Here is an 11,443-nt window from a genome sequence, read left to right as displayed (position 1 = left end):
AGCAGGCAGGGCACTGTTGTTTTCATTTCTTTTCGTCTTGCCCAATCTAGCCAATGTCAGCTTGTGCCATAGGCAGTGCGGGCTGGGCATTATTTTTTTTTTTTATTTTGCCCACACTACTTTTTGTTGTGCCTCTGGCAGTCCAGGCTAGGCAGTGTTATTGGAGAGTTTTAGAACAGGGGGAACGCTAGTGTGAATGTGCAGGGCAATAACCCGAGGGGTGTTCAGCACATGCGCAATGGCACCCCAGTATTCGCCTATCCCCCTAATCGATAGGGGCTCCCCATTCTAGAACTCCCTATTAATGCGTTAGCATTGGAGTGGTTAGTGCAAGCGGAAATGGTGACCGCTGCACATCAGTAGCCATCAGTGGCAGGTGGCCCACCTGCCCACTGGGCTACACGCAGACTTAGTATACTACCTTGGACACATCGAACCTTAAGTGTCCTAACCACGGATATAACGAACCAGTGTTTTCCACCTCGGATACAACAAACTTTCGTGTCTGGACCTCGAATATCACAAACTTAGTTTATTGGCCTCAGATATAACATTTGTTTGGCTGCGAATGCATTCGAACTCTCCACCAGATCGCCTGGGAGTTTGTTTTTGTTCATTTTATTAGCCCATTCCATTTTTTGTGGTTGCTTATTCCTCCTCAGTCTGGTTTGCATACCACCAATGACTTCTGATGTGCAGTTCAGTGAAAGCAGTCAATGAAACCACATTTCCAGAGCTACCTTGAAATTCCCTCAACTACCACTCAAAGCTTCATCAGCCTAATTACGTCGTCTGCAGGACAAAGGCTTCTGCCTTGTGCCAGCTACAGCCACCTTAGTTATCCCCGCAAACTTCCTAATCTGATCCGCCGTCCCAGCTATGCTAGCTAAGCTCTCTGGGAACTTATTTCATTACGCTCGGGGCCTATCATTTATCTTGCCTTTGCATTGCATGCCGCGGTCATGCCCACTTCTTTTAGATTTTAATTACGGTATCATTAAATAACTCGTTTATTTATTCTGCTTTCTTCCCATCTCTTTAAATATTGCACGTATAATTTTCCTTTTTATAGCTTGCTGAGCTGCCCTCAATTTGAGTTCAACCCTTTTCAATAGCCTGCATGTTTCTGCCCCATTGGCCAGTATTGGTAAAAAACATATCGCAACTTGAAGGGAATCACGAAATAGTTAGATATATAAAAAATGGTAATGGATAAGCTTATCAGTAACCTAGCAGCAAGAATACAGTACACCCCCCCGATGCGATTCTTGGAGTGACTTGCTGCATGCTGGCAGTGCACACTGTACTTGATACGCCTAGACTGCTTCGCATTGAAGTCGCAGCAGACAGCGCTTTGAAACTAGCCACTGCCTATCACAAGGTGTCTGATCCTGTTACCAGCACACTGTAAACAGAATAATCTCAACATTAAGGCACATTTGCTTTCTGTGTAACTCCTTCGGCAGAGGATCGAGGGCCGCCACTCGGCTTTGGTTAGGTTGGCTTCACCGTACGACACCAGTGTGGCGTGGAAAATGAGCGCGACACCGAAGGCCACTCTCAAGCACAACCCCATGTGGTTTTTCACTGCTAGCACTGCTGGCACGTGCCCAATGCTGCGCAGCCGACCTGTCTCCGCGCGCGAAAAGTGATCGATGAGAACCATTGGTCGAAGCACCACTTGCAGGGGCATAGCGGGCCATTCGATATATCAAAAAACCGATGTGAAAAAAAAAAAGGAAAGGCTGCATTAGGGTTCAGCACAGCAGCTGCCTGAACCATCAACGCATTTGCATAAATGAAAAAATGATGTCCCACTTGTGGGGGCACATGTACGCATGCACATCTTGTTCCAAGAGAATGTATCCATGATTTATGCATGTCCCTCAGTGCACTGAGGTACCACAGAGGATGTTCAGAAGACACATCCCACACTTCTTTCAAAGTGACCTCACAGTTTAGAGCACTTGCAGGAAATGTGACAACCAAAGCAGGTCACTCCGAAAGCAGGCTTGTGGCAAAAGAAACACAGTTACTGCCAGTGTCCAGGGGTGTCTTTATTGTACATACACACGGATGTGCTCAGAACTTCATCCTGTGTGGGTACATGCGGTGGCGCAAGGAGAAGCTAGCCGCCAGGTAGTGCACCAGTGCCCTCTTTTCTGGGTGCTTCTTGATGGCGGCAAGCACCTGCTTGTCCACCTCCTTCTGAGTCTTGCGATGCTCCTCACTTACAGTTCGCTCCTGCGCACAAAAAAAAAAAAGCCTTTGAGTTCATACAGCGCCAACATGCCACATAAGACGTCAGTACTCTGCAGTGATAGGTTGGTGCACAATTCTGAGAGACGGAAAGGATCCAAGACATCTAACATTTTGATCACTGCCACTTTCATGCATTTGCACACACACACATACAAAGTCGTTTTCAAATACAACCCGGTACTGAATAACCAAGGTTTTGATGCAAATGCTCCATACATACCATAAAAACCCACGTATAATATGGACCCGCATATAAGAAGAAACTTGGGGATTGCAAAAATGGAAAAAAAAAAACTTTAAGGAAAGGCAGCAAGCTGGAAGAGTGTTCTCCGATTATTTGTGTATTCCAGCGTGCCAAGAGCGCAATGCGTGTGCGGCGCACGTAGCGCGGGCACCAAATATCTGGCAGATACAGATCTAAGCACCATGCTCCCACCTATTCGTGTACCGCGCCACAATCATGCGCAGACCGGTTCAGGCATACATGTGGGCGCGCACACTTCGCAAACGTCCGTAGTCAGGAGCTTAAGTGCTCGTTGTCATGAGATGTACAGTCTTCCGAGAGGCCCTTGTCAGACACCTTTACACAAAAGCACGTCCTCAGTGCCGTCGAGCACGTTTGATATCCCACATTTCTTGAAATCACAACCGGCGAGCTAGTCGGGAATGCTGGCCCATGTGTCCACGATCCAATTGTACAGCATGGCTAGAGAGGTCTACGTCCTGCAACATTAACTGCAGGCTCTCCCTACCTCAGCCAGACTATGTAACAGCACTTGAAGCAGTGCTGATGCTTTCGGCAGATATGATTACTTTCCTTTTAAAAGCAACCAAGTAGTGCTCTTGCAGTCCTGATGCCATGTGAGGTGTGACAGACCTGCTTCCTATAGCATGGGCTTTGCTAAGTCAGGTCAGTGTAGTGAAAAGGCATCGAAATTGAAAGTAACGGCCTACGCCACGGCTTTTAGCACCTCCTCTCACTTGAAGTGTGATGGTGATGGCGCTTGACAATAACAAAACTAGAACTGCAGATCTTAGCCAAAAATTGTTTGGATCCACATACAATATCAGGTGGAAATGTGACATCCAAAATTCTGAAAAAAAAAAAAAAAAATTATACATGGGTTTTTATGGTATATGTTACATGGGTTCCAACAGCTCAGACTGCTCTAAACAAGCCCTACTGCAGCAACTGTAGCTGTAGCAACACGAATACAAATAGCAGATGCAAGCATGGGTTCGGGGTTTAATGTCCCAAAGCGACTCAGGCTATGAGAGACGCCATAGTGAAGGTATCCGGAAATTTCGACCACCTGGGATTCTTTAATGTGCACAGATATCGCACAGTACACGGGCGTCTAAAACCTACGTCGAAATTCAACTGCCGCGGCCAAAATTGAACCCGCATCTTTGGGGTCAGCAGCCGAGCGCCATAACCACTCAGCCCTTGCCCTGAGCATGGGCCCTGCCCCACACCCCATCCATTTTTGCACAATAACAAATGTTACCATGTTGGAGCACTTTCCAGTCTGTCCAGAGATTAGATGCGCCTGGCCAGAAGGATATATGCACCCTGTTAATGTCTGGCAATCCCTGCCTGGGTGTCCTCAGTGACAAAGGCACACCCCCTTACAGACCTGCCAGGCCACATCAGTGCTTTGCACAGCTGAATGTGATACAAAACCCCATTGACACCAAATAAGCCAAATGCAGCACTTCTGATCAGCAGCCAATTTTGCTGATCTTGAAGTTCAACACCTATTACAATGCATTTGTTTGAGCAGAAAAACATCATGCTTTTAATAATTTGAACTCAAAAGGGATTGAAAATTTGAATTATTATAAGCTGCAATTTCAATACGAGTCCACAGTAGAACTTTCTTCACCATTTCTAAAACTTGTTCTGTCTGTGTTCAAGCTTTGGTTTTCCACAGGGGAAGAAAGTTCACTTATCCTTAGCTTTTAGCACTGCCACCAACAGAAGAAACTTGGCAAGCAAGAGAAGAAAAAAAAAAGTTCTGTTCAATACGGCTGCATTTGGTGCACCAGCTCAAGGAATACAGCACAATCATTTCATTTTTCCAGTGCTGTGTGCAACCGCTCCACTTCCATATTTTGAAGAAAAAAAAAAGAAAGCATAGTGCAACAAAGATGGCAATGGCCACAACACTCGTGCTTTGCTTGCCTGAAAGCTACGACAGCACACAGTCAAGTCCTAGCACAAGCTGATATACTACACTACCCAGCCGTAGCTTGCAACAACCTAAACTCTTACACTAATCTAAGACACAGCACCTCGAAACAGCCAATAGGTGTTTTTTTTTCATTTCTCCACAAATAAGCACTTCCACCACTGCCCCAGAAGATGCACCCAGTTTACGCAGTGCAGTGCTGCCGTATTGCCAGCAGTCGTCACCACTACAGTTAAAGGGCAGGCAACCCAGGCAACGAATGCTGCCCTTGATTTTTAGGCACGCTTAGAACGGCCAATTTTTGTCCACATCTGAATATGAAGCATCCACCCAGCAGTCCACAAAACAAACCTTTCCAAGCACAGTTACCAATAATTTGCACCGAATCACACTTGTGAAAGCTGTTACAGATGAGCAGTGGCAATGCCAAGCTAACACTGTGGCAAGATCAGTTCATTAGCAAGGTTGGTGTTTTTGCTGCAACACACAACAAAACAGGAGCAAAGCACACCTGAGGCTTGGTGTCGAAGATCTCGCCCTCGTCCTTGCGGCCTCGCCTCTTGACTGATTTTGGCCGGTTGAAGTAGCGGTCGTCCAGGCCCTCGGGCAGCTTGACAGACGAAAGGTCAATTTTGGTGCTGGTGGCAATCACGTAAATCTGGTTGATGCGCCGCAGCGGGCAGCCGTTGATGCCATATGGGCCAGTCACCATGAGAAGGCCCGTCTTCAGCTGCTTCAGGAACACTGCCCTCTGTGGAGAAACAACAAAGGCCATTTTAGCATGCAGTAGCTCTATTCACTGTGCCCCATTCCACCATGAATGGCACTCACAGCCAATGCTCTTTGCTATGTCACTTACAAATAGCAAAAGAAAGTATACCCCGGGAAAGCGTATCACCCAGAACAAATAAAATTTTTAAAAATGTGACTCGAGGATAAAGTACGAAGGCAATGACACACCTACTAAAAAGGCTGATCAACTCACTTGTTTGCGCGTGTTCTGTTGCACTTATCTGTTGGTTGTACACTTCCATCTACATTAGTGGTGCCCTTCGCATGAATGAAACTTGGGAACCTATCCACGCTGGTAAAGGCAAGGGAAAAAGTAGCCTGCACCTCTCCATTGCTACCATTTTTGTTAAATGCTTTGCTGCATTGCACTTGTGCATTGCGGGAAAGCCACTCTGCTTCTGCTCGCGCAGCGTGCTTTACCATTCTGCTCGCTTGTACGTAAGCGCACCATGCAACTCTATGGGTCTGCTAGATAGTTCATGATTTTGACGATATAAATCGCCAACGTACAGACCTTTTTACACACAGGTCAACGGGCACCGCCATTTTGGGTACTAGACTGTGCACGTATTACAGGAAAGAATTGGGGGTTTTAGCTCGCCCACGTTCTCCGTACAGCCAAGACAACCGGTTTTCCTGAGGGTCGTGAAAAGGTCTATAAATGAGGTGCTACAGTACATGAAGGCAGGAGTAGAACAGCAGTAAGTGTAAGGAGGGGTGTTGTACTTCCTACCTCTACTTGCCATTAAGGCTTGTATGTGGCAAATGTCAAGCTTTTCTAATTTTTTTATACCTCTACAAAATGACATACAATATGACCCAGCAAGAAACCCAGCATTTTATAAACATGCCACAGTTAAATCCTAGTCTAAGACATTAAATTTCTGTAGTAAAAAAAGATATCAACTAAGCTGACCCTTGCCAAAAAGCATAATGTAAAGTACAACTTTGCTAATTCCAAGTTTGCTGAACTGCTTAAAATGTTTTAAATAAGTGAGTTTATGAATTAAGCAAAAACGATGCAAACTGAAAATGGCCACCATAAAGCACTGTTCAATCACATGCAGCACTTTTAGAGACCAGAACTGCGGTCACGCTAGCTTCGACTTTAGCAGAACACGGTCATGCATCTCTTTCAGCTGCAGGCTAAGCTCTTCACCATTTGCTGGCATTTCACACTCCTACTTCTTACATACACAGGGGCAGTGGCAGAAATTGGACACATTAAATTAGTGGCGTCGCGCAGCTCTAAGGAAAGCTAGATGCACAGAAGAGTTTGATATAGCAGCACCTGTTGGTTAAAAGGGGGCAACGAGAAGTGCGTATGCAGTACACATCCGGGTAACCTGCAGCTGTATAGACAAGTTTGGTGCAATGCGCACAAAACTGTTTGTCACTTCCGAAAATAGCCCCATTAACACTGCAACTAAATATGTTATACGTAGCACTCCTAAGCAGAAATTCAAGCATCTGCACAAGCATAAACAATGCCAGAGTTCTTTTCAAATAAGGTTAATGGAAGGGTTCCAACACCACTGACTGTTCAAAACATTAATCATGAATCCGAATAGATGCCAGCATGGGCCCTGGCCCACACCCCTTCCATTTTTGCAGCACAATAAATGCTACCATGTTGGAGCACTTTCCAGTCTGTCCAGAGATCAGATGCGCCTGGCCAGAAGGATATATGCACCCTGTTTATGTCTGGCAATCCCTGCCTGGGCACCCTCAGTGACAAAGGCAAGCCCCCTTGCAGACCTGCCAGGTTACACCTGTGCTTTGTGCAGCTGAATGTGACATAGTACCCACCCCAATGGCACCAAATGTAGCAAAATGCAGCTCCTCTGGTTAAGAATTCTGCAGAATTGCACACATGAAGATGAGGATCAACTAGCACCACATTATCAAGGGTGGGATTGCGAAGTTCTGCACCTATGTGCAATGCATTATTGTTTGAGCAGCAAAACATACGTATTTCAAAATAAACAACTGACTCTCTATAACCTGAACTCAAAGGTGACTGAAAAGGTGATCGAATTATGCTAAGTTGGAATTCTAACACAGTCAGCAAGCGAAAATTCGGATCAGTTTTATCGGACACGCTTGATTATTCACTTTTTTTGCGGCACCCCGACGTGGCCCACACAGCATCCGACTTCTTTCGGACCACAGAAATCGTATGCATTATCCGGGGATTTCAAATTAACCAATAGTGAATTATTGAAGTTTTACTGTATATAATCCTATAATTACTGCAGCCTAAAGTGCCCTTCAAAACAAGGTGAAATTAGTTCCTGCATAAGTAACGACCACTAAGACTCAAGAGTCCCAAACAGCGGAACAGAAAAGGATTACAAAGAGTAATGCTCATTTCTACGATGTCAGAGTTGCATGATGCTTTCTAGAGCTCGCTAGACTGCAATACACTGAGCAGCAATTAAGTGAGGATGCAACAATCCAGGACGTTCCTGCAGCGCCAGCCTCATTACTACTCAAAGGCCCCAGACAAGCATATTTTCAAACAAGTGCAAAGTGCGTACCGGGCAGCTATGGACTACAAAAATTCAAGCCAAAGCCCTCCAGGCTTTCCTCTTGCTATAGAACGGACCCTTAAAATTTCTTTGGTATGCCTTCTTTGGGCCTCCATGCCTGAACTGGATCCAGCTCAAACCAAAACGAAATGTTTCAGGGCAATTTAGAAGAAAACAAACCCCATCATCCAGCTCACCTTGCCACGATGCGGTCCAGCGAGAAGAATGAGGACGGTGCCAGGTGTGATCCTCTTGCGGAGCTTCGTGACCCGCAGAGATGAGGGCTTCATGTGGGTGGTCCGCTTGTGCCGCGGGCTGTCTTCCGTTGGGTATGCACGACGCTGAAGCCACGAGAGAAGCAGCATTACGCACAGCACCATGGAGCCACGATCGCTTGGCAGGCCTCGATTTTTTAGTATATTTCAAGACCACAGTCTGCACACATCCTGCCACCAGGGCTTTTAAATAAGGCCACATGAAGACTATGAGTCTGACAGGCCCCAGGGGCCACTACTGAGAGGAGTCACAACAGTAGGAACCACAGTGTCACCCCAGCCTAACACATTTTTTGGATTACAAGTCACAGAGCATCATCAATTTCTTTCAAAAAGATTTAAGCTGCACCGATACTGTAGGGCTGGCATGATGAAAATGCCTTGTTAAACCTGCGTACTTGTGTTCCCAACTCCTTTCCTGCATACCAACAATAATGGCACATTAATAGACAGTTTTCACATGACGTTACGGCGTCGGGCGCCACCTTTTGGTACTGTGGCTAGCTTCCATAGTGTACGCGGGAACCGGTTGGCGATGGGCGGATTAACAAAACACCAAGGCTGCACATTCCGGACTCAAAGACGGTAGCCACTATGACGTCTCTGAAAACTGCGTATACTAAAATTCTGTCCGTCTCAAAGTTTGAACAGTTGTTACCAACTGCCCATTGTGCCATTTTCCTTAGTCCAAATCTATTGATCATAGAGGGATTTCTCTAAACACACTGGACTAACACTGTTCCCGCTTCAACGTTACATTTGGTGATAAAGCAACTGCCCCAGACAGCTGTTGGTCCCGCGTTTGAGCACTGGCCAACAAATTCTTCTTTGATTATGATGAAGTGGTGCACACAATGTTGTGTAAGTCACACCAACAAAAATTCAGTAGTAAGCTACAACTTCATCACTAGAAAATGACTCCTGAGAAAGTTGCGATCTTTACAGGTAATTTAAAAATGTCATTTACTAAAACCTTTTCTATATCCTCCCCCCCCCCCCGCAATCTGTAACGTGTTTGAATGCAACGCAGTCCGGACAGTTCATTGGTTGTAGCCGTAACTAGTTTTGTACAATCAGGAACAAATGAAATGCCAACAATCGTGCAACATGAATGCATGTACAAGCAACTACTTTAACAGTACTCAAAACTATCTATAGTGTTCAATATAAACACACCGATTCAATATTCCCAAGTGGCAAAAGAACACTGCACACTCAGTGCGCAAACCTAGCAGACCCAGAGGAAGAAAAAATGACTATTTAGTTCACAAGTAAACAAGAGATGCAATGGACGAGTATCATGCGAACGTACCTCCTTCTTGATGCGCACAACACGCTTGCCGCCGTTGTTTTCGCCATTGATCTTCTTGACCTCAACACGCTTCTTGCGCTTGCGCTTCTCCTTGGGCACAGGGGCATGCTTGACCTTGAAGAGGCCCCGCTTATGGAACATCTTGGAGCGAGAGAAGAGCCACACACCACCGGGCAGCTTGTGGTTCCGTGGGGCATGAGTCTTCTTCTTGGCGGCCGTGGCATCATCTTTTGCAACGGCACCCTTGGCAGCAGGCTTTGCTGCCGCAGGCGCCTTTTTCGCGCTATCCGGCTTAGCTGGCATGCTTGTTTACCGCTGCCTTGAGCTGCAAAAGAAGAGATGTGTTCTTACATCCAATCCAAAGACAAGACAAACACACACTGTTCACGCTGGCTGGTTTCACCCCGGCCTACATATGGTTTGCTCCAGTGGAGGGCTCAATGCTCGAATGATGCAGCTGCCTCAACCCATCTGGCAAACATATAGCACATGAATGCAGCACAAATAACATCACATGCTCTTGTTCACAGGTCCCTTTTAAGAGAACAAAGTGCCACTAAACATGCGCTCTCTTCCTCATCAAGTTGGCAAGTACCAGCTCCTACCTGGCCAGCTTACAGTAACCAAACGACATTAGTGTTTGTCTCAATGAAAGTGGTGGTGCTAATGGTGCGGGTCTGTCGACGTTGCACAACGTTCTTCAGTTCTGCCTTAAGAAAAAAGCTCACGAATTTCCGGCAGAACAGCATGAGGCTTGCTCTTGTCTGGGAGTCACTTTGCGTACGGTACAGCTGTCACTGCGATGCGCGCTTAGAAACAGCGGATCAGAGAAGGTGCAACGCACACCAAGTGAACAGTGCAATCTCGGCGGAATACAAACGTGGTGCAAAACAACACCGTCCCCACACGACGGTTCAATAACACCCAAGGCCTACGAACAACACATGGGCATAAAGTACTGCAAGGCTTCGGACTGCGGAACAGGCGACTGCCGTACTTCAAGCAGGGTCAGAAAAACGCCACCTCGCAGCAGAAACTCTTTCGACGCGACCGCAGTTAGCTAAATATACCTTGCATTGCACAAGCAAGCTACTTCCGATCCTAAGAACGGTTCCAAATAAAGTCGGTTACCACGCGGATCAGTCAGTCGAAAGCCCTTCGACACGTCGGTTCTGCGGATGTGCTCCCTGCCAACCCGATGTCAGGAAGCGCACAGGCACACTACTCCACTTTTGACGAAGTCAACTGTAAGTCTGATCGCCACCGCTTTCGATCCCATAGCACAGGCACAATACGGACAAATACGCGACACGTCTGAGCGCGGCTCGCTACTCGGCGAGCATGGATGTGCGGCCGCAACACTACGATGAAGAATACGAACACGACAGTACTTTGAAAAGCAATGCGGCATAAAATATACGCGGTTCAATACTAGATGCAGTATGTGTATCAAACAATGCCAGAATCACAGTAAGGAAACTGATAGCAAGTAAGGAGGTTTGCCGACACCGATGCCGCTAACGTGACTTTGTTACCGTAAAGCGCGTTTGCGAAGAACCTGGGCGAGGAACTAACATTGCGTGCTTAATCAAGAAGTATAAAGCAGTCATTACAGGTTATGTGAGGGCTCAGATGGCAAAAGTGCAGAGAAAATTTGACGGATTCGACCAGCTAAAATCATCAAACTTCCACATACCTCAGCAGCGCTGCTGAAAAAGAGAGAAAGGGCGTTGTTTCGTCCCACAGTTGCCGGACTGCTATCGTTTGCTACCCAATGTAGGCGGCGCGCGCGCTGCAAAGGTCGAGTCGGAGCGGTCAGAGTTGGAAGGTTCGAAGGTTCGAAGGCTGCATTTCTGTAGCTTTCATCAGGGCTTCAGGTGCGACGTCAAATCAGCGTACTTTTCACTATGACTGCGACCAACTCGCAAACACATCGGGATTGTGAGTGCAAACTTGAAGTAAGCAGAAAAAATTGCGAGTAATCGCGTTTTCGAAATTCTCAACAATGATATAGCTATTACTAACGGCTGGCTACTAATCACTAATTGCAATCAGGTACCTATCGGTAATAGCTAAAAA

The 11,443-nt window shown here is 46.5% G+C and overlaps 1 protein-coding gene across 1 annotated transcript; it reads right to left on the bottom strand.

Moving 5' to 3' along the window:
- Positions 1 to 2,036: 2,036 nt before the first annotated feature.
- RpL6 (ribosomal protein L6) lies at positions 2,037 to 11,199 on the bottom strand. Its single transcript, XM_077653687.1, has 5 exons — positions 11,061 to 11,199; positions 9,365 to 9,689; positions 7,975 to 8,118; positions 4,966 to 5,205; positions 2,037 to 2,244 (listed from the first exon to the last, which is right to left on the bottom strand). Exons 2-5 carry the CDS (start codon positions 9,665 to 9,667, stop codon positions 2,083 to 2,085), a joined length of 849 nt encoding a protein of 282 aa, XP_077509813.1. The 5' UTR covers positions 9,668 to 9,689; positions 11,061 to 11,199; the 3' UTR covers positions 2,037 to 2,082.
- Between the last annotated feature and the right edge of the window lie 244 nt (positions 11,200 to 11,443).

The sequence above is a fragment of the Amblyomma americanum genome, chromosome 2, assembly GCF_052857255.1.
Source record: "Amblyomma americanum isolate KBUSLIRL-KWMA chromosome 2, ASM5285725v1, whole genome shotgun sequence".
In the NCBI taxonomy this organism is placed as follows: Eukaryota; Metazoa; Arthropoda; class Arachnida; order Ixodida; family Ixodidae; genus Amblyomma; species Amblyomma americanum.
This window is presented reverse-complemented; position numbering and strand designations above follow the sequence as displayed.

Excerpts from the sequence above, each read along its gene's own strand:
- RpL6 (XM_077653687.1), bottom strand. The coding sequence starts at position 9,667 with ATGCCAGCTAAGCCGGATAGCGCGAAAAAGGCGCCTGCGGCAGCAAAG. Across the intron at positions 8,119-9,364 it reads TTGTGCGCATCAAGAAGGAG|CGTCGTGCATACCCAACGGA; the intron begins GTACGTTCGCAT and ends TCGTGGCTTCAG. Across the intron at positions 5,206-7,974 it reads CTGGACCGCATCGTGGCAAG|AGGGCAGTGTTCCTGAAGCA; the intron begins GTGAGCTGGATG and ends GTTTCTCCACAG.